The following is a 25991-nucleotide window of genomic DNA, read 5'->3' as shown; positions in this document are numbered from 1 at the left end:
ATTACCGGAAAACAGCAGCTTGTCCTGCCTTTTTCAAAACGCATGATCAAAATACTGATCACGAGTCTAGGTTTCCAAGCTTTTTCTCGACAGCGATTCGTAATTTTAGATGTCTGAATGTACATTGAACGGCCTCTATTATTAGGTACACCTTACATGTACAGTGTTGGACCCTTTTTTGCCTTTCTGAACTGCCTTTAGTCCTTCGTGGCATAGATTTAACAAGGTACTGGAAATATTCCTCAGAGATTTTGCTCCATATTTACATGATAGCTTCACACAGTTGATGAAGATTTGCACATCCATGATGTGAGTCCTCTATTCCACCACATCCCAAAGGTGCTCTATTGAATTGAGTTCTGGTGACTGTGGATGCCATTTGAATACAGTGAACATCAAGAAACTAGTCTGAGATGATTCGTGCTGGAAGTATCTATCAGAAGATGGTTACACTGTGGTCATAAAGGCATGGATATGGTCAGCAGCAATACTCAAGAAGACTGTGGCGTTGACACGATGATCAGTTGGTACTAATGGGCCCAAAGTGTGCCAAGAAAATATCCCCCACACCATTACACCACCACCACCAGCCTGAACCGTTGATACAAAGCAGGATGGATCCATGCCTTCATGTTGTTGGCGTCAAATTCTGACCCGACCATCTGAATGTTCGGCAGAAATGGAGACCCATCAGACCAGGCAACATTTCTCCAATCTTCTATTGTCCAGTTTTGGTGAGTCTGTGTGAATTGTAGCCTCAGTTTCCTGTTCTTAGCTGACAGGAGTGGCACCCGGTGTGGTCTTCTGCTGCTGTAGCCCATCTGCCTCAAGGTTGGACGTGTTGCGTGTTCAGAGATGCTTTTCTGCAGACCTCGGTTGTATCAAGTGCTTATTTGAGTTACTGTTGCCTTTCTATCTGCTGGAACCAGTCTGGCCATTCTCCCCTGACCTCTGACATCAACAAGACATTTGCCCCCACAGAACTGCCGCTCACTGGATATTTCCTCTTTTTCTGACCATTCTCTGTAAACACTGGAGATGGTTGTGCGTGAAAATCCCAGTAGATCAGCAGTTTCTGAAATACTCAGACCAGCCCGTCTGGCACCAACAACCATGCTAGTTAAAAGTCACTTAAATACCCTTTCTCCCCCACTCTGATGCTCAGTTTAAATTGCTGCAGATCGTCTTGACCCTGTCTACATGCCTAAATACATTGAGTTGCTGCCATGTGATTGGCTGATTAGAAATTTGCGTTAACGAGCAGTTGGACAGGTGTACCTAATAAAGTGAAAACATATTCTGCTGCGCAAGTCAAAAGGTCAATCACAACTGAATATTTAGTAGGATGTTTTTGGATAATAAATGTATTTACAGATGTTTATACTTTTTAATAAGTATATGTTGGTTTATGTCAAAGGGGCGGGGCTTCGCCTTTAAAGGAAAATCCCAAACACAAACTCAGGGTCAGTTAATTTGATGAGTGAGCGAGTTACTGTAGTGCCGTAAGCAATTTGTGACCTGTCTTGTGTATAATAGTGTGTTTGTACATATATCGTTTATTTTTGGTTATTTTGCTGGGTTATTGGGTTATTTTGGTTTTCCCTCTCGTACACTGTAAATAAACCATCACTTTGCACGTGACATCAACGCGTAGTGCCATAATTTTTTGAGGTTTTTCTCGCGCTAACATATATCGAGAACCCACTACAAGCCTTCCTGGTTGGTCAACCTCACATTTGTCCATTTATAATTAATAATTAAAAGCTCATTTTTCATTCTTTTTCCAATCAGGTTGTTATGGCGTCAATCCTCAGACGAAACAGGAGGGCTGGATGTGTTCTCGGTGTACTACGGTGGCTTGGACAGCCGTAAGTATTGAAACACTTTTTACATTTATTGTTCATTGTTGATTATCAGTATATATCATCAGTACTTATCTATAGTATTGGTACTTATTATTAATTATCAGTAGCTATCATTAATTATTAGAAATTAACTAATCATTATCGGTAGGATTGGTAGTTATTGTTAATTATCATAGTTATCATAATTACTTGGTTATTGCAATTATCTGTAGTTAAATTTCTGGAATTATCCAGAAATATCTGTCGATATCGTTAATTGTTGGTAATTATCCATAATTGCCTATAGTGATGCTGCTTATTGTAAATTATCGGTAGTTATCGTTAATTATTGGTAATTATCAGTAATTGCCTATAGTGATGCTGCTTATTGTAAATTATCGGTAGTTATCGTTAATTATTGGTATTTATCAGTAATTGCCTATAGTGATGCTGCTTATTGTAAATTATCGGTAGTTATCGTTAATTATTGGTAATTATCAGTAATTGCCTATAGTGATGCTGCTTATTGTAAATTATCGGTAGTTATCGCTAATTATCGGTAGTCATCAGTAATTTCCTATAGTGTTGGTGCTTATTGGTAATTATCGGTAGTTATTGTTAATTATTGGTAGTTAGCTAATTATTATCATTTGGATCGGTAGTTATTGTGTATTATCGTAGTTATCAGCCATTATCTGTAGTTATAGTTAATTATCGGTAGCTATCGTTAATTATTAGAAATGAACTAATCAATGTCTGTAGGAACAATAGTTATAGATATAATAATTACTTCTCGTTAGTTATAAGTAATTGTCTAAAGTGTTTGTACTTACTGTTAATTGTCTGTAGTTATCCCTAATTATCAGTTAATTATTGCTAGTTATCAGTAGTTAACTAATCATTATCTGAAGGATCAGTGATCAATTAGTTATAATTAAGTTATTGTTAATTATCTGTATTTATTGTTCATTATCGGTACCTATAGTTTTGGTACTTGCTGTTAATTATCTGTAGTTATCCCTAATTATTGGTAGATAATTAATTATCTGTAGGATCAGTAGTTATTGTGAATTAACGTAGTTATCAGTAATTATTGGTAGTTATCAGCAGTTATCTAAAGTATTGGTACTTACAGTTAATTATCGCTAGTTATCAGTAGTTAACTAATCATTATCTGAAGGATCAGTGATCGATTAGTTATAATTGAGTTATTGTTAATTATCGATAGTTATTGTTCATTGTTGGTAGTTATCGTTAATTATCTGTAGTTATCAGAAATTATCTATAGTATTGGTACTTACTGTTAAATATCGGTAGTTATCGGTAGTTAACTAGTCATTATCTGAAGGATCAGTGATCAGTGCTTAGTTGTTACTTATTGTAGTTATCGTAATTACCAAGTTATCATCGTTATCTGTTATCTTTAATAAAATGTGGTTATCTGTATTTTTTTAATAAATATTCATTGTTTTGATATTTGCAGGCCTGCTGTTTATGCAGTTTAAGAGGTGGAGCGTTGAAGAAGACCACAGATGAAAGGTCTGATTTCATTGTTTCTGTCATATTGTTTTAAATTAAGGATATTTTGCGAAAATATACTTTATTTTTAAATTGTATGTTTGATGTGTTTTTCGTAGATGGGTTCACGTGATCTGTGCCGTCGCTGTAGCCGAGGTTCGTTTCGTTAATGCTATTGAGCGCGAGCCTGTGGACGTGACTGCGGTCCCTGAAACCAGGAAGAGTCTGGTGAGTGAAAACGCGTACTACAAAATTTAACTAAATTGTTTTCGTTCAGTAGCTAGTTTGATGGGTTTTTTTTTACATTGTTTATTTGCTTGTTGGGTTTTTTTAAATAGATTTTTGTTTGTTTTTGCATGTTTCTACCATCTTCTTTGTTAGCTGCTAATAGTTTTTTCGTTTAAGGGTTTGTTTATCTGTATAATTGTGCGTTCGTTGAACATTTTTTTCCGCTATTCTTTCGTTGTGTGAGTGAAAACTCACACTATAAATTTAAACTAAATCGTTCAGTCGCTAGTTGGTTTCATTGTTTATTTGCCTGTGTTTTTTTATTAGATTTTTGTTTGTTTTTGTCATGGTTCTACCATCATTGTTCAGTGTTAATAGTTTTTTGCTTTGCTTTGTTTTTGTTTATCTGTATAATTGTGCGTATATTGAACATTTTTAATGCTTTTTCTGATAATTATCAGCCTTTTTTGCTGTTATTCTTTTGTTTTTTGCTTGAGTAAGAACGCATACACCGAGATTGAACTAAATTGTTTTTGTTCAGTCGTTAATTTGAGCATTTGATTGTTTCGATGTTTATTTGCCTGTGCTTTATTTTTATTAAATTTCGTTAGTTTTTTCATGTTTCTAGCATCTTCTTTGATAGCTGCTAATTCTTTTTGCTGTTTAATGTTTTTTTATCTGTATAAATGCGTGTACATTTAACGTTTTTTGATATATTTCAGCCTTTTTTGGCATTATTCTTTCATTGTATGTGTGAGTGAAAACGCATACAACGAAATTGAACTAAATTGTTTTCATTCAGTCGTTAGTTTGAGTGTTTGTTTATTTGCTTGTTGTGTTTTTTTATTAGATTTGTTTTTGCATGTTTCATCCATACATCATCTTTGTTTGCTACAAATTTTTGTTGTTTAATGGCTTGTTTTTGTTTAACTGTATTATTGTGTATACATTGAACATTCGTTATGGTTTTTCTGATACATATCAGCATTTTTTTTTAGACATTGTTCTTTAATTTCTTTTATGATAATACTGTAAATAAAAATTTGTCTTTATCTGAAATATATGTAAACTTTGTTTACATTTTTATATATTTATATATATATATATATATATATATATATATATATATATATATATATATATATATATATATATATATATATATGTATGTATGTATGTATGTGTGTATATATATAATTTTTTTTTTTTTTTTGCAATATTTTGTAACATTAATTCCTTTGTTAAATGCCTTGAGTAATAAATTAGTTTCGTATTGCTTTTAATTAATAGTATTTTTATTTTTGATTAATCACTTGAAACATTGCAACACGTTTATCTTTTGTTATACTGATTCCAGGAAGAGTCTGGTGAGTGAAAAAGCATAAAACAAAATTAAACAATTGATTTCTTTCAGTCGATAGTTTATGCGTGTTTTGTTTTGTTGTTTATTTGCTTGTCGTGATTTTTATTAGATACATTTTTTTACCACCTTTCTACCATTGTTTTTGTTCACTGCTAATTGTTTTTGTCATTAAATGGTTTGTTTTTATTTGTTTAAATGTGCGTACTTCGAACATTTTTTATGCATACAACGAAATTAAACTAAAACGTTTTTGTTCAGTGGTTAATTTGAGCATTTCTTTTATTTTTTGTGTTTTTATTAGAGATTTAGTTTGTTTTTGCATGTTTCTACAATCTTTTTTTCTTTCTTTTTCCTTTTGTTGTTTGTTTGTTTTTGTTTATCTATATAATTGTGCGTACCTTAAACATTTTTAGTGCTTTTCCTGATTCATATCAGCCCTTTTTGCTGTTATTCTTTCGTTCTTTATTTAAGTTTGTATTTTTTTTTCTTTCGTCATTATTCTTCACAATCTTTCTGTTTGTTTTTGTTACTGTACACTTTTTTGCTCATATATTTAATTTTTAGTTTTTGTTGCTTTTGATTTCTTGTATTGTTTCTTCTGTTCTTTTTGTTACTTTATTACCATTTTTTGCTCATTTATTTGTTTTTTTTATTTCATTGTGTGATTTATTTCTTTATTTTTCTCTCTATTGATGTTGTTTACTTCATCTCATCTCATTATTTCATTCTTTTTGCTTCTTTCTGTTGTATGTATTTCTGTTAGTTGTGATCTTGAGTTGTGAATAGTCTCAGTGTGTCTCTGCAAGGGAATTATTCTCGTGCATTATTAATGATGTGGAACGGCTGAATGATCAGGTGTCGTTCCTCGCTGTGCTAAATGAACTGCATTGATGATATAGGCAGGTTTTGTCCTCCACTTTCACCGCTCATATGAACTCAAATACAGAGGAACAAATGAAAAACACGCACCAAACCACTTTTGTTTATTTATCCGGTCATAATTGTTTTATTTTCTATCTTTTATTTGGTTGTTTTTGTTCTTTAGTTTTGCTTTCATTTATAAACTTTATTGTTTTGAATTGTGGTTGTTTGTTCGTGGTTTAACATTTTTTTTTGGCAGTTTATTTTATTTATTTATTTTTATATTGTTTTATATTGTTTGTTTGTTTGAATTTTTTCTATTTTTGTCATTTGTTGCATTTTATCTTTGTTTAGTTTTCTTTCGTTACACATTATTTTCATCTCTTGTCTTTAGTTTAGTTGTTTGTTTTATTTTCTACATTTGTTTGATTTAATATCGTTGTTAGTGTTTTCACTATTTTTTGTTTTGTTTATTTTTTAGCTCCTATTCTTAATGTTTTTCCCACTTTGTTTCTGTTTATTTTTTTATTTATTTTTTCTATAATTGTTATCTTTCTGTTTTTTTAAACTCATTGTTTGGCTTTTCTTGTCCTTGTTTTTCTAAATTTGTTAGTTTTACATCTATTCATTCAAATAGTTTTTCTTGTTTTGTGCGTTTGTTCTTTCTTTCATTTGTTCTGATTGGTTTTTGCTCCTTTTTATGTTTGTTTTTAGTTTTTTCAGTTGTTTGGTCCCTTTATTTGTATATTTTTTTCCTCTTTGACTTGGTTTGTTTTACAATGTTTTTCACACATCTGTTTTGGTCTCCTTTTGTTTTTTATTTCTTTATTTGTTTCAGTTTTTTCCTTCATTTGTGTTGTTAGTGTAGTTTTTAGTCAGTTATTTGTTTTCACATTTATTCATTGTATTGTTTGTTCTTTTTCGTTTGTTCTGATTGTTTTTTTAACACTTCATTTGTTTTTTTGTTTATTTTTCTTCAGGTGTTTGATTCATTTACTTATTTTTTCTCTGACTCTTTTAGGTTGTTCTACAGTGTTTTTCACACATCTGTTTTATTCTGTCTCCTTTTTTGTTTGATTTTATAGTTTTTTTAAATTCTTTATACGTTTTTATTTTATTTCTTAGTTTTTGTTTATTCTTTCATTTGTGTTTTTTAGTTAATTATCACTTTTGCATTTATTTAATGTATTGTTTGCTTGTTATTTCTTTCATTTTGTTCTGATTGTTTGGTTTTTGCTTCTACTTTTGTACATTTTTTTTCACTTAATTTATTTTGTGGGTTTTTTTTCCTTCAGTTTTAGTTTTATTCTCTCGGTCTCCTTTTTTATTTTGTTTTATTCTTTAAATATTGTTATTTTATTAAATTATTTCTGTTTATTTTTTCATTTGTGTTTTTTTTTAATTAGTTGTTTGTTGTTGCATTTATTTTTTTGTATTGTTTTTCTTGTTTCTTTACTTTCCATTATTTGTTTTTTTAAATAGTTTTTTGTTTTATATATTCATTTGTGTTAATTTTGTAACTTTCTCTTTATCTTCATTTGTTTTTCTCCTGTTTCTTAATCTATTGAACGTTTATCATCGATTATGTTTGTTTTCTGTTTTTTCTTATTTATTTTCCTTTTTTGTTTCTCTTCTTTGTTCTAGTTAATTTGTTGTGTTTTAGTTTTTATTTATTTGTTCTGTTTATTTAGCTTGTCTTTTTTGTACTTTTTCAAAATGTTCTTGCACATTTATTTAGTTTACATGTGTTTTGTTCTCTCCGTCCCCTTTTTTTGTTTGATTTGATTCTATATTTATTTTGCTATTTGTTTTCTTGTTGTTCTTCAATCCATTTACCCCCTCATTTGGCTCCTACTTTAGTTTAGTATTAGTTTTTGTATATAAATTGTTTCTCATTCATTGCTTCATTTTCCTCAGTTCTTTAATTGATTTCGTTACTTATTTTTGTTTATGCTCCTAAAACTTAGCTTCCAGTTGCCATTATGCAGCAGTTTGGTGCAAAAATCAATACCAGTAGTTTTATCATCGCTTTGCGAATGTTCATACAAGCATTCGTTTTCTACATTTGCACCGTTTCACCGTCGTTTTATAGATTAAAAGCAAGTCTCCCTATCCTCTCGTTGGCCGCAACACAACAGGAATGCCAGCTCTTGATGAATGAATAAATAACTGAGAGGCCGATGCTCGTAAATCTCCCGTTTTTTTTTGTCCGTGGTCTGTCCTGTGATCAATCCCAGAGGAATGATAAATCAGAGGCTTTCAGCTGCCCATGAAATATTTCCGAACGGGCGCCGCATCTAAAGGCCGCCGTACATTACAGCCGCTCGGCCACAGGGGGCTGAGATGAAGTATTGACAATTTAATAAAGAATTTTTTATTCCTGTCGATATCCCTGCGTGTGTGTTCGTGTTTGAAGGCGCTGCGTACAGAAATGAAGGAGAAGAACAGACACAAAGAGAAAGAGGGAAAAAATGGTGCAGTGGTTTAAAATATGGACAGCTTTTATTTTCAATACCTGTTCGGGATTGATTGGCTTCATGTGGTACAAACTCGAGCTTTAATTTCTATTTTAGTCAATGCAAAAGATCAGAAATCAACTCTTTTCTGGTGTTTTATTGTTGTTCGCTTTATTAATAAGAGTTATTATTTAACTACTAAGCTTCTGGTCTCTTGAAGTGACATTTCTGTCTGAAAGAAAGAAGGGATTGACGGGAAAAATGGTGCAGTGGTCTAAAATATGGACAGCTTTTATTTTCAATACCTGTTTGTAGTTGATTGGCTTCATGTGTCGCAAAATCAAGCTTTAATTTCTATTTTAGTCAATGCAAAAGATCAGAAATCAACTCTTTTCTGGTGTTTTATTGTTGTTTACTTTATTAATAAGAGTTATTATTTAACTACTAAGCTTCTGCTCTCTTGAAATGATGTTTCTGGCTGAAAGAAAGAAGGGATTGGCTGTAAAAATGGTGCAGTGGTTTAAAATATGGACAGCTTTTATTTTCAATACGTGTTCGGGATTGATTAGCTCCATGTGGTACACACTCGAGCTTTAATTTCTATTTTAGTCAATGCAAAAGATCAGAAATCAACTCTTTTCTGGTGTTTTATTGTTGTTCGCTTTATTAATAAGTGTTATTATTCAAATTGTAAGCTTCTGATCTCTTGAAGTGACATTTCTGGCTGAAAGAAAGAAGGGATTGGCAGGAAAAATGGTGCAGTTGTTTAAAATATGGACAGCTTTTATTTTCAATACCTGTTTGCGATTGATTGGCTTCATGTGTTATAAAATTAAGCTCTAACTTCTGCATTTAAGTCAATGGAAAAATCGGAAATCCATTTTTTTATTGTTGTTGTATTAATTAATGTTGTTATTATTATCATTTGTAAGCTGTCACTCTTGAAAAGACTGTTCTGATGCATTAAAATAATGCTAAGTACTGTTAGCCAAAAAGCTTTTTAGCATTGACTTAATATATTTATACCTAATATAAAGATTAATATATAATCTTGTTTGTTTTGTGGTTTATTCATTCACTTTTTTGCTTGGACGTTATTCACTTTTTATTTTCTCCTTCTGTTTTCATTGTTGTGCTTTTGTTCTTCGCTGGTTTCCTTTTTCATCCCTCCATTATTTGTTTCTGTAATTAATTATTTTTTGTTCTCGTTTTATTTTTGTCAGTTTCTAATTAGTTTTTCCCGTATTTTCTTAGATTGTTCTTTAGTTATTGAACTTATTCATTGATTGTTTGGGTCTTATTTTTCTTATTTATCTCCTTTGTTTGTTTTAGTTCATTTGTTGTATTTTCCCTTATTTATTGGTTTGTTCTGTTTATTTAGTTTGGATTTTTGTACTTTTCATTGTTTTTTTTTATTTTGCACATTTAATTAGTTTGTTTTACAACATTTTTCACACATTAGCTTTGTTTGTCTCCTTTATGTTTGATTTTATAATTTTTTTAATTATTTATTTTTGATGATATTTGTTTTCTTGTGGTTCTTTAATATCCACTCGCCCCCCCCGCCCATTTAGCTCCTCTAGTTTATTTTTTTGTGATTCATTTTTTTTTCTACTTTTCTTTCTATTTATTTGTTTGTTCTGTTTTTTTATCTATGCATTTTTTCACATTTTATTATAGTTTGCACATTTATTATAAATGCATTATAATTGCATGCGTTATAATTTATAATAATATATAATATGCGTTATAATTTATATGTTATCTTCATTTTTATATTTTAATATATATTTATATTTTATTCAGTTTTTTAGCTTTTCATCATTAGCCTAATATGCTCGTTTTTTATGGTTATATTTTATATGTTATCTTCATTTGTATATTTTAATATATATTTATATTTTATTCAGTTTTTTAGCTTTTCATCATTAGCCTAATATGCTCGTTTTTTATGGTTATATTTTATATGTTATCTTCATTTGTATATTTTAATATATATTTATATTTTATTCAGTTTTTTAGCTTTTCATCATTAGCCTAATATGCTCGTTTTTTATGGTTATATTTTATATGTTATCTTCATTTGTATATTTTAATATATATTTATATTTTATTCAGTTTTTTTGCTTTTCATCATTAGCCTAATATGCTCGTTTTTTGGTAACAAATAAAAAGTCTTTTTTCCAGATGTATATAATCCCACTTCATCATTGAATATCCTGAAAAACTGAAAGTCGCTTATGTTTATCTTTTTCAGAAATGTGTGTACTGCCACAAGACGACTAAGCAGATTTTCGGCGCATGTATCCAGTGCTCACTGGACAACTGCTCCACGTCTTTCCACGTGACCTGCGCCCTCCTCGCCGGAGTCGTCATGAAGCCTGCTGATTGGCCGTATGTGGTGTCCGTCACCTGCCACAAACACAAACTGACCAATCAGAAGGTGCGTAGCTTTTGAAATCAAATGAAATCGAAACTAACCATATTGATTTTGTTAGCTCATATTGCTAGTTTTGTGCTGAACAATTCACCTGTGCGTGTCATTAAGAGAAAAAAATGATTTGCCTTTATAATCTTTAAATGAAATCTGAGAATGCACTTCCTGTTTGTTTTTAGTTAAATTCTCAGATTTGGTCTTTCAGAGGTATTGGGCGTGGCTAACATACTTAACCACGCCCCCCCAGCTGTCAGTTTTGACAACAAACAGAAATGGTGAGCAGGAAGAGTCTGTTAGATTGTACTAACTCTCCCCAAACCCTTTTCCAGATCTTTCTTAATGAAATGCCTACTTTACTACATCCAATCAGCTCGCAGTTGAAAAAACAAGCCACGCCCACTGTTTTCTCATTTTATTTTCAGTTTTTTTTAGGAACTGTGTTACAATACAAAAAACAAAAACAAAAAACAGTGGCGTTCCTCAAACTCACGTCTTTTTTTGTCCTCCGCAGGCTAAAAGTGGCACTCGTGACCTTTCTCTGGGTCAGGAGGTCATCGGCAGGAACAGCAACGGCTGGTTTTATCGCTGCGTCATCACCGGCACCGGCACACAAACCTACTACGAGGTCAACTTTGACGACGGATCCTACTGTGACAACATCTTCCCAGAGAACCTTCTGGTGAGCCGAAAAAATCTACCACTAATGGTTCATGCATGCATAAAAATGTCATAATTAGGATAAAAGCACTGTATCACAACCTCTTGTGGGCTATTGCCTAATAAAATGCATAGGTCTGGTCCAGAAGAATTCTAAAATTGGCTGAGATCTTACTGGATTCTGTTATGGTTGCCATTTGTCCTAATTTTGGGCTCATCCAATGCTTAAATCTCTGTAATCTGATATAAAAATAACACACTGTCTCTTGGGACCTAATGTTCAAGGTTATTTGTATAGTGCTTTTCACAATAAGTGAAGTTTATTGATAGACTAATCTCGAGAGGATCACGTGCTTATGATTGCTTGTGGCCGGTCCCGCATTATTCAATTTGTGATTCACCAATCAGACGATTCCTAAGCCACTATAAACACCCTCAGTTCCATATAACAGCCATCTTTGTTTTGTAGAATCCCCCCTTCCACCCCTACTCCTCCTCCTCTCCTAGATGGGTGGCACGGTGGCCCAGTGGTTAGCACTGTTGCCTTACAGCAAGAACATCACTAGTCCTTACCGAGCCATCCGAAGTTTACACATTCTCCCCGTGAGTTTCCCCCGGGTTCCCTGGTTTCCTCCCACTGTCTAAAAACATGCAACTTAAGTTAATTGACTAATCCAAATATGCACCATAGACATGCTCCTAGTAAGCAGTTATCTTTTAAGGGCAATCCCTATCTGTTCATAAGCTACTACAGCAGGGGAGTTCTCCAAATCTACCTGAGCTCAAACTCCCCTCTCGCCTTGCAAATGGGAGGGAGCCCCGGGCTCGAGGATCTTATAAGCTCAGGGCTCTCTCCCGGGACAGCATGCCAAACACGCTTATAATCAATCATCAGCTCAGTGTGAACTCTTGAATTGTTGTTCCAAAGCAGCTTTACAAAACACGCACATTATTGTAACAACCAAAATCAGAAAGGTCAAGGTTATTAGTCACCTTAACTTGATCAGTTACTAATAACTTTCATTAACTAATTACTAATAGCTTTTAACAGTTATTATATACATAAGCATAGTTAACCTGCAGTAAATAGGTGATGTCGTAGCGAACATGTTAAGTGATTGTCTTTTGATTTACATTGTTCTAAAAGCTGAATGTTCGCATCAGGCGCATCCATTTGATTCGTTGACTCTTGATTTCTTTTTCTCAGAGTCACGACTGCCTGCGGAACGGCCCTCCAGAACTGGGCGAACTCGTGGTGGTCAAAACTGTCGATGGACGAGTTCTCAACGCATCCTACGTCAAGGAACACGTCCACCGATACTACCAGGTAACTGCGTCATATTCCGCTTATAGTTATATTTATTAACGTTACACAGCAAACAGGTCCTTGAAAGTGCTTGAATTTGAAGTTGAAATTGTTTACGGTTTAATTTCAACAATTTACTGAACTGTCAAAATAGAATGAAAAAATATATGAATTTTAACAAGATTTTAGTTACCACATTCGAATATCACCAGTATTGAATTCAGATCATTTTTGAAAGCTCTTGACTTTTTAAAATGGTCAAAGTTTTGGAAAATTACTGTTTTACATTTTTTATGTCAATTTTAAGTGTGAGTTAAAAGCACAGCAAGGCAAGTTTATTTATATAGCACATTTCATACACAGTGGCAATTCAAAGTGCTTTACATAAACAGGAATAAAAGAAACAATTATAAGAGAAATAATAACAAACAATAAAAATGGTAAAAAAAAAGCATAAAAACAGATAAAATGTGTTATAAAAGAATGAAAAAGAAGAGAAAAACATAATAGTGCGATCTGTGGGACGTAGCACAGTGCTCATTCAGTAAAGGCACAGCTAAACAGATGTGTGTTCAGTCTTGATTTGAATGTGCCTAATGTTGGAGCACATCTGATCATTTCTGGAAGCTGATTCCAGCAGTGAGGGGCGCTGTTAGTAGCTGAAAGCCGATTCACCCTGCTTTGACTGAACTCTTGGAATTTCTAGTTTATTTGATCCTAAAGATCTGAGTGATCGGTTTGTATTCAGTGAGCATATCTATAATGTATTGAGGTCCTAGGCCATTTAGTGATTTATAGACCAGTAATAATACTTTAAAATCTATTCTGAATGTAACTGGGAGCCAGTGTAAAGACCTGAGAACAGGTGTGATGTGCTCTGATTTCCTGGTTCTGGTCAGAATCCTGGCCGCAGCATTCTGGATGAGCTGTAACTGTCTGACTGTCTTTTTGGGAAGGCCAGTGAGGAGGCTGTAAGGATGTAGCACCCAGTAAGGACTTGGTGCTACATATGCTCGGGGTATTACAAATGTAATTACAAAGGTATTTGATTTAAAATCAATGGTACTTTAACAAGTCCTTGAATCTGGTGTCCATGAAAGTGTGGGAACTCTATTTACATTAAACTGCCAATAACTTGCCATTTCATAGACCTTTGAATCAGTGACTTGACAATCACCTTAACAAACCTGAATCTTTAAGGTTGACTGCCTAGCGTTTTCTACCCTTGTCTGAGTTCCACGTTTGGTGCTAATGTTGTTTTAATTTGAGATTTAGACTAGCCTTTGTGCGAAGACATCATTTTAGTTTTTATTAGGTTTAGTCACATTAATACTCTCAGGCCCAATCCCAGTTCTATTTTTGTACCCCTTCCTCATGGCCCTTAAAACCGAGGATGAAGGGGAAGGGCTTTAAAATTTACCTCTAAGAATTGGAACAGCACTACAGCACCTGCACACGTCATCATATGCCATCGCGATCTCTTGCTTCATAAGCTTCTCTTGCTTCAGACGATCGCGACTGCTGTAGTTATTCCAGTTGTGTTATTTATCTTCAGGAAGTCACTGAAGGCAACAATATCAAGTTATTATAACTATATAATGTGGCAATAAGAGCGTAACTGTACTGCGCATTTACACCATGGCCATATTGATCCATGTAAACACACGAAACAACATTCATCGAGTGTATCACATTTTCATACTGCGATTAATTGATTGAGCTTTTATCAAAAAAAGTACTAAAAGTACTTCAAACATTTAAATACAAATAAATATAATAAACAATACACAATATAAAAGTAACTTGAGGCAATTATATCAAGTGAATGTGCAAAGGGAAACCGTCTTCGATCAGCAATCCCTCTGCATTTTTTTGGAACCCAAAATATTTCCAAACCTCTGACTTTACCCTTTTTGAAGGGAGATAAACTGTCGGCAGCGGCGGCGCGCACACAGGGCTTCTACATGTGGGGATTGTTTACATCAGAGTGCACATCAGTTCTGCGCAGCATATACGCAGTGTTTCTTCAAGCGGTTGATGGAAAATAAGATGAAGGGGGATAAATTGTCGGCAGCGTTCCTCCTTCCGCCATGCTTCTTCTTCGTGTGAGGATTATAGTGCGGTGGCAGCGGCGGCGCGCGCACAGTGCTTCTACATGTGGGGATTGTTTACATCAGAGTGCACATCAGTTCTGCGCAGCATATACGCAGTGTTTCTTCAAGCGGTTGATGGAAAATAAGCTAAGGCGCGTTCTAAGAATATAAATTCGGATCTATTATTTTTCACGGTATTTTGAAGTGCCCGCGATAACAGTATCGTGCATATTCATTACCGTAATTTATCGCATTACCAAATACCGGCACAAGCCTAATCGAGTGTCATGTTGTGGGACCGCTATACAGGAGTTATTATTAGGGATTATAGATCGCGAAATTTAGCTATTTTTTTGTTTAAAGCATGACGGTAAACGAACCACGAACGCGGTTATGAATATATTAAAACATGTGATTGTTTGTTATAAAAATTTGTAATAATGAAAAAAAACTACACAATTTTTAGATCTCTTTACGTTCGGGTTCAGCAATACTGCCGTTGTGGTTTTATATATATATATATATATATATATATATATATATATATATATATATATATATATATATATATATATATATATATATATATATATATTGATTCTGAAACCGCATGATTGGGCCCGATTTCCGATCATGTGATTTGATCTGGACATTCCTAATAATAACATGACTAAACAAAACGAATAACATTATAATGTTTCGTCTAGTCTTAGTCAATGAAAATGAAGACATTTTAGCATCTCTTTTATTTTGTAAATCACATTTATACGCATTATAAATTTCATTCCAGTCATCGTCACTTGACCAGCGTCTCTTTTCATATTTTTTTCGCCAGGTTTGTTGACATTTTGTCATCATTTTGGTGGACGAAAGCACCAATATTTGGTGCAAAGTTAGCCTTATTCATACTTAGAGGATATCTAGACGTGCCGAGCGGAAAGGAGGAGAGATTAATGGCAAAACGAGAAAACAAGGGGAGATGTGCTGCACGGGGGATTTATGGAGTCTGTACATGAAGCTTATGAGGTGTGATGTAGCGCAGACAGCCAGAGTAGACCGTCATTCATCTGCTAGTTCACGCAGATGCGCCAGCTCCATCACAGAGAGAGCGTTTGTGTTGTTGCGCAAAGATAGAGCCATGTTTTCCTGCACATTTGGGTCACATTTAAATAGAAAATGACTCAGAAACTTGCTTTCCTCCCCCCAAAAAAAGAGTCTCACCAAGCTGTGTTAATGCATTGTTTGACACATTGGATGAACTAGTTTCGCTTCACGTCAGATTTGCTTTCATTAAAACCCCAACACACACACACACTCTTTCTCAGTGTGCTGTTTCATTGCTCGGCTGAACTCTTGAGAGACTCCACTGTCAGCAGTAACGAAGCGCTTGATTCTCTCCTCCGCCACAAGACTCCATTATTTATCAGCTCCTTGTGAGTCACGGCACTCCATAACAACTCGCATGACGTCACTTTTTTTTTTTTTTACCAGACGTGTCAGATGTTCTCCCACCCACCACAGGCCATCAGTAACTGGATGTCTGACAGGTCTCGAAGCCGCTGGGAATTGATCTGGGAATCGGGTGTTGATTGCAGACTGGTTGAAAGTTTTGCAGCTTGTTATGTCGGGTGGCTGGTTGCTCTTCTGTTCCAAAAATAAGAGCATCTTTTTTAAGGAGTGTTCTGGGATAAATGCTGCTGTATCCAGAGAAGTAGGAATGCATTTTGTATTACTGAAAAAACATATAATCAATTCCTTCCGTAGACGAACTTTGAGTTTATCTCTCAGTGCTGAACATATGAAGAGTTGAGATAACGAGTGTCGGAAGTTTCATTTGTGTAGTTTTGTTTCATTGTATTTTTTTGTATCTAATAATAATTTTAACAAGTGAGGGAAGGGTGGAACGTGAGATTGACAGGCGGATCGGTGCAGTGGCAGCAGTAATGCGGTAGATGTATCTGTCCATTTTGGTAAAGAAGGATCTCAGCTGAAAGGCAAAGCTTTCGATTTAACGGTCAGTCTACGTTCCTACTCTCACCTATGGTCATGAGCTTTGGGTCATGACAGAAAAGACAAGATCTCGGATACAAGCAGCCGAAATGAGTTTCCTTTGAAGGGTGGCAGGGCGCACTCTTATGGATGGGGTCAGGAGTTCTGTCACCCGGGAGGAGCTCAGAGTAGAGCTGCTGCTCCTCCACATCGAGAGAAGTCAGCTGAGGTGGCTTGGAGATCTGTTTCGGATGTCTCCTGGACGCCTACCTAGGGAGGTGTTCCAGACATGTCCCACCGGGAGGAGGCCTCGGGGAATGTCTGTCGGCTGGCCTGGGAACGCCTCGGGATCCCCCCGGAGGAGCTGGAGAAAGTGTCTGGGGGGAGAGGGACGTCTGGGGTTCGCTCCTAACACTGCTGCCCTCGCGACCCGGCCCCGGAAAAGTGGCAGAAAATGAATGAATGAATGAGTAATAATAATAATATTAAATGCATTTGAAATAAATCAGTCAAAAATAGTTTAGGACGTATCAGACGCTCATCGTTTAATGAATCATGATTCAAATTTGACAAAATAATTGTGATTTGTTTTTGTTTTTTATTTTTAATATCATTATTTTTTTCTATTATTTCTATCATTTCTGTTATTGAGCAGCCCAAACAAATTCACTGTTGTGTTACACCCATTAATTATATTTGAGGGATACTATAGAGCAGGGGTTTTCAACCTTTTAGGACACACACCTAAAAGTCATATCAGACAATAATATTATTGAAATTAATTTAAAAACTGAATAAATATAAATTCACACAAGTAAATAAATCAGGGGTGTCCAAACTCTGTCCTGGAGGGTCGGTGTCCTGCAGATTTTAGCTCCAACCTGCCTCAACACACCTGCAAGGATGTTTCTAGAAAGCCTAGTGTGTGCTTGATTAGCTAGCCCAGGTGTGTCTGATTGGGGTTGGAACTAAACTTTGCAGGACACCGGCCCTCCAGGACTGAGTTTGGACATGCCTGAAATAAATAGACTCAATGATGGGCTAAAAATCTGCAGATTTCTGCGCGCGCCGTTTTCGTGTGGCCCTAGCCATAGCATACTTGCTTTTGACGTACATACAATACAGAAAATGCTGCTTCACAAACCAAGTTCACAGAGCCCTGACGGTGTGGTTAAGTTGAACATTGAGTAGGGAACACTCAGGGAAGTTGACATTCTGGTTTGGAAGTGGGAACCCTGTAATACATAGGTCTCAAACTAGATTCCTGGAGAGCCACAGCTCTGCAGTTTTGCTCATACCCTAATTAAACACAGCTGATCCAACTAATCAAGGTGTTCAAGACTACTAGAGACTATTAAGCAGATGTGAGTTGGAGGTGGCTGAAGCTAAACTGTGCAGAGCTGCGGCCCTCCGGGAATTGAGTTTGAGACCACTGCTAAAGACTGAAGGTGAAATAGACTAAAAACAGAGCCTTGGGGAGTTTCTTTCACAAACTTTATCAGGATCCCCCGCTTAGCCGCTTTCAGAGTTTTTAAACGAGAGAAAAGTGTGAAAATGGTAACGCCTGTCTGAGGAAAGTGTATAAAGTGTGTAGTGAGGGGTTTAACACATCTATAATAATGGTAAAAAATAAAGCTGACTACTTTGCGGATTTCACTTATTGAGGGTTATTTTTAAAACGTAACTCCTGTGAATAACGGGGGACAACTGTACGTAGAAAACCAGCGTTGATTAGCTGGTTCATGTGGGTTTAATTGGGGTTGGAACTAAAATATGTAGGACACCGGCCCCCAGAATCGAGTTTGGGCTCCCCTGCATTAAACTTTGTTGTATATCTGACTTTTTTCTTTAATAAGTGATGTTCTCCAACCCACAACAGACCATCAGTAACTGGACATCTAAAAGCCTGAAACGTCTCTCATAACTGTTGAGAATTGGATGTTGATTACTAACTGATTAAAAGTTGGCAGCTTGTTGGTGTTTGTTGTGCTAAAGGTGCATTTCGGGATAAATGCAATGCTATTTATGTAGATAGAGCTGTGCCTGAATAACAGGAAAACAGCTTCCCAAGGGTACTAGCAAGATAGTCCTCATGCAGACGGTAACAAAAGCTTGGAAGCGATGCTAGTTGCAAGCAAACTTGGATCATATCATGGAAAGTGTTTCCAGGAAGCATCCAAGCCGTCTAAACGGACTGTTATTACTTTGCAGGTGGAGTTTCAGGACGAGACGCAGCTCTTACTGAAGCGCAGCGAGATTCACTCTCTGGACCAAGAGCTGCCCAAGAGGGTCATGTCTCGTCTGGTAAGAGCTTTTATTCGCTTTCTGCGCACAGAAATTCATCATTGTGAAGTCTAAGTGCAAGTTTAACACTTTACAACTTGAGTGTTTGTCAGGCCTGAAGGTTTTCAAGCTAACAATGCAGTCCATTTGAGAGAGCTGTGATTGACGTCACTCTAGAATAATGGTGTACTTTTTCCTTTTCAACAGGCGACTGTGAACCAGCAGCAACCTCAGGCTCAACCATCAGACGAACCTCTGGCCGCAAAACGCCCTCGTCTGCCGACCCCGCCGCCCACGTTAGCCATCGAGCCCACGGTGCTACCTCCTGAGCTAGTCTCCACTTTCCTGCCCGCTAGTATTACCGCAAACACCAGCACTGCCCCTTGCTTGCCACCAGCTGCACTTCCCATTTCAGCGCCCCCAGAACCCAGCGAGAGTTACACCCACAGCTCCAGCTACATCGCCTACATGGAGTCTCTCCTCAAGTCGGACTTTCCTGCAGAAGACGGCGAGCCTGGCCTTGAGCCTATGTATTGAAGCAGCTAACGCTTACAGACTTTCAATTCATTCACTTGCATGTCTTTGTTTCATTTATTCGCTGTTGTGCTAATCCGAGTCCTCCCACCCATTGATGGTGCGCGTGGGACGCATGTGTGTCACTATAGACTGAAGCCGGAACGGACCCAGTACAGAGCCTTGGGGGATGCCGCGCTCTTCCACAATCCCTCTTTCAATAAACGAAAAGATCCGACCAGCGGAACGATCACTTACTGTATGTGCTGTTTACTTTAAAACGGACTTTTTCTTTTCTCTAATGAGTGCTAAATATTTTTCTAACTCTACTCTAAACACGCCACCCGGTCACAGATCAAACAGCCAGTCTATATCTGTACAGTTTCCGATATTTCTCAAGTGTTCGGGCAGGGATGGGGGGGGGGGGGGGGGGAGAGAGACCACAGGAAGAGTTTTAGCTGGGATTTAACAAGTATTTAAACGTCTTTTGTCACATATAGATTTAATATTTGTATAAAGGAAATCACAATTATGGCAGCATCAGAAGCTACAGTTTGTTTGTTTGTTTGTTTTGGTTAGCATACGCATTGCGATAGATCTCGCGCGTCTTTATGTATACTTCTATAATCGACGATAAAATGTTTTTCAGCGCCAGATGAATGGGTTTTTTTGTAGCATACTTGGTAGACGTTGATATTGAAATACTATTCACCTTGTCTGTTTTTTATTATATTTACTGTTGTTATGATTATTATTTTTATTGATTTATTATTTTCGGTGCAACTTTGCAAACGCTGTGTCGGGAGATTTAACGAAAAAAAAACGAAAAAAAAAAGTGGAATTGATCTTTTTTTTTTAATCGAGGAGATTGGCGTACATTTAAGCGTATAGTCATAGGTGATGTTAAACATGCGCAATCCGCCTTCTCAAGGTGCTATAGAGGTCGTAGACTACTGAGGGGCGTTGGGATGAGGTGTACATACTAGACGTCCTGAACATCGACATTCTTCTTCAGTGTAACTTCTAGTCTTATCGAATGCCATGTCACGTTCTAATAAAGGGTCTGGGTGTCGCTTTGAATTTGTTTTCTCCTTTTTTGTTGTTTCTCCATCTTGTTTGATCTCGTGACGTATCACTGGTTACTCGTCCAATTAGCATCGAGAATTCACTTCAAGGCCCCTCGGTTCATTCAGAAACAAAGGCTGGGATTAGATCTTTTTAGAAGTGATTGCTTTAGCATGCCAAAGAGTTCAAAGAAGCGTCCAAGATGCAGAATAAATAAATAAATAAATGCATGAAAAGTCAAGACGTGTGACAGAAAAGAAAAAGGCGTGATAGCATTAATTCCCTTTGCATTATTTGTGAACACTTGCATTAATTTGACAGCGCTTCTTTACGCTTGTTTTTTTATTATTGGAATGATTTATAATCCAAATTACACCTTTAATCTTTTAGGATGAAGTGCGTACTGAGGTTATATCTTCTACACCGTCTCGAGCGCGTTCTTTTTGATGTGACGACTGTCCGTTTTCGTCTCAACGTTTCCGTTTGTTGTTTTCCACCTGTCAGCGACGCCTACGGCCGCTCCAAGACTAGACTCGGTGTGTCAGTGGCATTTGTACTCCTCTGTTCTTGAAGTTTCTGCCTTGCATTAACACCGAAACGTCACGAGAGGCAAGTTTAATGAAATAACCCAACACGGCTTGCATACTGATGATGGCAAATGTTTATCTGTGCAGAAGTAATAGGAAAGATTCTAATAAAATGTGAAGTGAAACTGTGCTTTGTGTTGGTTTATTTCCTTGGAATGTAGAAAAACTCAAGTCATTTTCTGGGGAAGTAAACATTAAAGGTTATTTTAGTATTGCATTTAATATTAAAGGTACATTTTGATTCATTTCATATACAGGCAACAAATAAGCCACAAAAATACTTAAAATGCTACATTATGCAAATCTGGTCAGTATAGCTGGAAATGTCACTGCCCACATGCACAAGGTGTGAAACTGTAATAGACCTAATATAAAGCCTCGAGGGACACCACACTGTTCAGTCACCTTTTTAGGTACAACTGCTTGTTAACGCAAAATTCTAATCAGCCAATCACATGGCAGCAGGTCAATGCATTTAGACATGGTCAAGTCGATCTGCTGCAGTTTAAACAGAGCATCAGAATAAGAAAGAAAGGGGATTTAAGAGACTTTGTACGTGGCATGGTTGTTGGTGCCAGATGGGCTGGTCTGAGTATTTCAAAGACTGCTGATCTACTGGGATTTTCATGCACAACCATCTCTAGGATTTACAGAGAATGGTCAGAAAAAGGAAATATCCAGTGAGCGGCAGTTCTGTGGGGGCAAATGTCTTGTTGATGCCAGAGGTCAGAGGAGAATGGCCAGACTGGTTCCAGCTGATAGAAAGGCAACAGTAACTCAAATAAGCACTCGTTACAACCGAGGTCTGCAGAAGAGCATCTCTGAACACACAACACGTCCAACCTTGTGGCGGATGGGCTACAACAGCCGAAGACCACACTGGGTGCCACTCCTGTCAGCTAAAAACAGGAAACTGAGGCTACAATTCACACAGGCTCACCAAAACTGGACAATAGAAGATTGAAGAAACATTGCCTGGTCTGATGAGTCTCGATTTCTGCTGCGAAATTCAGATGGTCGGGTCAGAATTTGACATCAACGACATGAAAGCATGGATCCATCCTGCCTTGTATCAACGGTTCAGGCTGGTGGTGGTGGTGTAATGGTGTGGGGGATATTTTCCTGACACACTTTGGGTCCTTTAGTACCAATTGATCATCGTGTCAGCACCACAGCCTACCTGAGTATTGTTGCTGACCATGTCCAACTCTTTATGACCATAGTGTACCCCTCTTCTGATGGCTACTTCCAGCAGGATAACGCACCATGTCATAAAGTGTGAATCATCTCAGACTGGTTTCTTGAACATGACAAGGAATTCATTGTAGGCTTAGGCGGTATCCAAATTTTATTACCATCAAACCTCCTTATTTTACCTTAGTATACGGTATTACCGTGCTTAATAAAAAATAATAATAATAAGGCTCAGACTGCGTCACCAAACTGTTGGCTTGTGCCTAAACCATTCAGAAACGGAATAACGTATATGCGACCTTAGGTTTAAGGTATTTCCATCTCTCATGGTCACATTTATGTTGCACAATTTGCCTCATCTGTATTTACTGCCTATCCCTTCTCATTTGATCGAAACCTGAAATACTGCCAAATACTGCTATTATACTGCCAAACTGTTATGAAAGCCATGCATACGCATTTTTAGGCATTAAGTAAATTATATTTAATATTTAATCCATGTCTCGTATATAAGTGTATTGTTTTTTATGACGGTAAAACGGTATTAAAACAGATACCATTGCTATTTTTAGATCCTGTGGTAAACCGTATTACAGCCCAAGCCTAGTTCACTGTACTCAAGTGGCCTCCACTGTCACCAGAACTCAATCCAATAGAGCACCTTTGGGATGTGGTGGAACGGGAGATTCGCATTATGGATGTGCAGCCGACAAATCTGCAGCAACCTCATGTCAATATGGAGCAAAATCTCTGAGGTATACTTCCAGTAGCTTGTTGAATCTACGCCATGAAGGATTAAGGCAGTTCTGAAGGCAAAATGGGGTCCAACCTGGTACTAGTAAGGTGTACCTAAAAAAGTGGCCAGTTTGTAAAAAAAAAACAAACATAATATTTGATTGCTTCTTTGTAATGAATCAGTTCAAAAATTAGTCCATTTCCCCCACAATCAAAACGATTTTTAAAATCCTTATCACAATTGTCTCTAATTGCTTTTTTAGCATGTCAATCATAAGTACACTTGAAAAATGGCTCATTTTTTTAATATAAATTGCTTTTTAAAACTCCACTCGGGTACTTTCATAAAGTTCAGAGGTCAGTAAATTGCTGTTTATTAATTACAAATGTTCGCAAACGGATTAAAAGCTTTTCTCGGAGACCCGAGCTATTAAAAATAAACCACTGAGGGAAAAAATAGCCTACCGTGAATCATCCGAGGCAAAAGGATTAATCTGGTTGAGAGTTATTTTGTCAAATCGAACCCCTCATTGACATTTAGCTGCTCTAAATGTGCCTTTATCTGATTAAAAAACAATTAGGCTTTTAAAATATTGTCTAATTGTTGTGCGCAGCTGAAATGAGCCGTCAGTCAGGATTTGTTTGGCGCCGCTGCGGCTCCCATAATCCACCGCGCGGTTACACAGACAGTCACGCAACAAACTCAGTTCGTGAAGTTCTGAGTGCTCTTATAGGGATATTTCTAGCCTCAGCTGCCTCTGTAGGGGCCGAAGTGAAGAAATGTGACATGACACCTGCGCTCATTACCTGCTGCGGATCTTCATTAGCTCAGTGTGTGCGGTACGTTGAGCTCGGATGACTTACAGAGTTTCAGATCTGCAAAAGAACAACATGCAGAAATCAAGACGAGGCCAAACACACGAGCAGCTGCTTATGAAACTGCTCTGCCTAAAAGAGTCGTTCAGAGGACACGACAGGATTCATAAGAGTCGTTATTCAGTGAGTCGTTCTAGTAAATGGTTCTTGTTTCTATCTATCTATCTATCTATCTATCTATCTATCTATCTATCTATCTATCTATCTATCTATCTATCTATCTATCTATCTATCTATCTATCTATCTATCTATCTATGAAGTCAACTGTTGGTCTATCTATCTATCTATCTATCTATCTATCTATCTATCTATCTATCTATCTATCTATCTATCTATCTATCTATCTATCTATCTATCTATCTATCTATCTATCTATCTATCTATCTATCTATGCAACTTTCCCATCATCCATCCACAATCCCCTCTATCCATCCACCATCCCATCTATCTATCTATCTATCTATCTATCTATCTATCTATCTATCTATCTATCTATCTATCTATCTATCTATCTATCTATCTATGAAGTGAACTGTTGGTTTTTCCATCCACCCACCCCTCTATCTGTTGCCTATCCGTCCGTCCATCCATCCATCCATCCATCCATCCATCCATCCATCCATCCATCCATCCATCCATCCATCAACTGATCTATCTATCTGTCCGTCCGTCTATCTATCTATGTATGAAGTCAACTGTTGGTTTATCCTTCCATCCACCCACCAATCTATCTATCTATCTATCTATCTATCTATCTATCTATCTATCTATCTATCTATCTATCTATCTATCTATCTATCTATCTATCTATCTATCTATCTATCTATCTATCTATCTATCTATCTATTGTCAATCCATCCATCCATCCATCCATCCATCCATCCATCCATCCATCTATCTATGAAGCCATCTGTTGGTTTATCCATCCACCCACCCCTCTATCTATTGTCTATCTGTCCGTCCATCCATCCATCCATCCATCCATCCATCCATCCATCCATCCATCCATCCATTCATCTATCAACTGATCTATCTATCTATCTGTTCTGTTTTTCTCTTCCTATTTTTCTTATTCTCTTTGCTCTTCTCTTTTTTTCTTCTTCAATCTTTATCTCTCTCTCTCTCTCTCTCTCTCTCTCTCTCTCGCTCTCTCTCTCTCTGCCGTTGCTCAGAGACGTGCTCCGCATCTGGATCTCCATCTTTGAAGCCGCTGATGTTGTTTTGAAGTCTTCAGATGAGACGGGGCCCCGGCGTGTCGACAGCGGGTTTCTGCATGACCCCTGATGACCCCGTCGCCGCGGCAGCCCGTTTGATGTGATCGCGAACCCTCATAATTACAGCCAGCGCAGCCCAACACAAATTCACCAGCGTGGCTCTGACCCGTCGCTCAGCGGATGACATTAATATTCCCCCCGCGTCTCCACGGCCAGAACGGGCCGCTGGGATCCTGCCAGATTTGCAATTACAGATATTAAAATGCATTTAGAGAAAGACAAGGCATGCTTTGATAATATGGATCGGGACAGCGCAAATACTAAAGGAGAATTTAGTGTCGGCCAAAGTGAGATCACCGGTCATGTGACTGCACTGCCTAATCACATATTAGGTGTTGACGTGTACCAGTAGGTGCGTTCGACTTCATGCAGCGCTGCGCAGATCGATCGAAATCTGTCTTAAAGCAGTGCATGCTGGTTAGAAACTTTGTCTGGATTGATGCTGCGCCGACGCTACGTGACTGTCACATGTGGCATCAAAGTACCACGACAGCGCTCCGAGATCAGACGACTGATTTAGGCCCTGCAGCATCTGAAGAGCGACTCTGATGACGACACTGATATTACACGATTGGCCGAGTTCATCGCATGAAAACAGCCACGTGTGTTTCGGGTTTATTATTGGACAAAATCCGTCTCACAAATTTCAAAACAAACAATTCACTTTTCATATCATCTCTATCTTGTGCACATCATGCTTATTAAAAGACT

At 36.9% G+C, this 25991-nt stretch overlaps 1 protein-coding gene across 1 annotated transcript in view; it reads left to right on the top strand.

Moving 5' to 3' along the window:
* kdm4b (lysine (K)-specific demethylase 4B) overlaps window positions 1-19966 on the top strand; it is a 101187-nt gene extending 81221 nt beyond the window's left edge. The window contains exons 15-22 of the mRNA XM_056447399.1: window positions 1792-1868; window positions 3328-3383; window positions 3482-3590; window positions 10528-10713; window positions 11219-11386; window positions 12572-12691; window positions 18964-19056; window positions 19243-19966. Of these exons, the coding sequence (XP_056303374.1) occupies window positions 1792-1868; window positions 3328-3383; window positions 3482-3590; window positions 10528-10713; window positions 11219-11386; window positions 12572-12691; window positions 18964-19056; window positions 19243-19572 (1139 nt within the window). The 3' untranslated portion in view covers window positions 19573-19966. The remainder of the gene's footprint in view (window positions 1-1791; window positions 1869-3327; window positions 3384-3481; window positions 3591-10527; window positions 10714-11218; window positions 11387-12571; window positions 12692-18963; window positions 19057-19242) is intronic.
* The last annotated feature ends 6025 nt before the right edge of the window (window positions 19967-25991 follow it).

The sequence above is a fragment of the Danio aesculapii genome, chromosome 22 (genome assembly GCF_903798145.1).
Source record: "Danio aesculapii chromosome 22, fDanAes4.1, whole genome shotgun sequence".
Lineage (NCBI taxonomy): Eukaryota > Metazoa > Chordata > Actinopteri > Cypriniformes > Danionidae > Danio > Danio aesculapii.
Note: the sequence above shows the minus strand (reverse complement) of the source record. Positions and strands in the feature narration are given on the sequence as shown.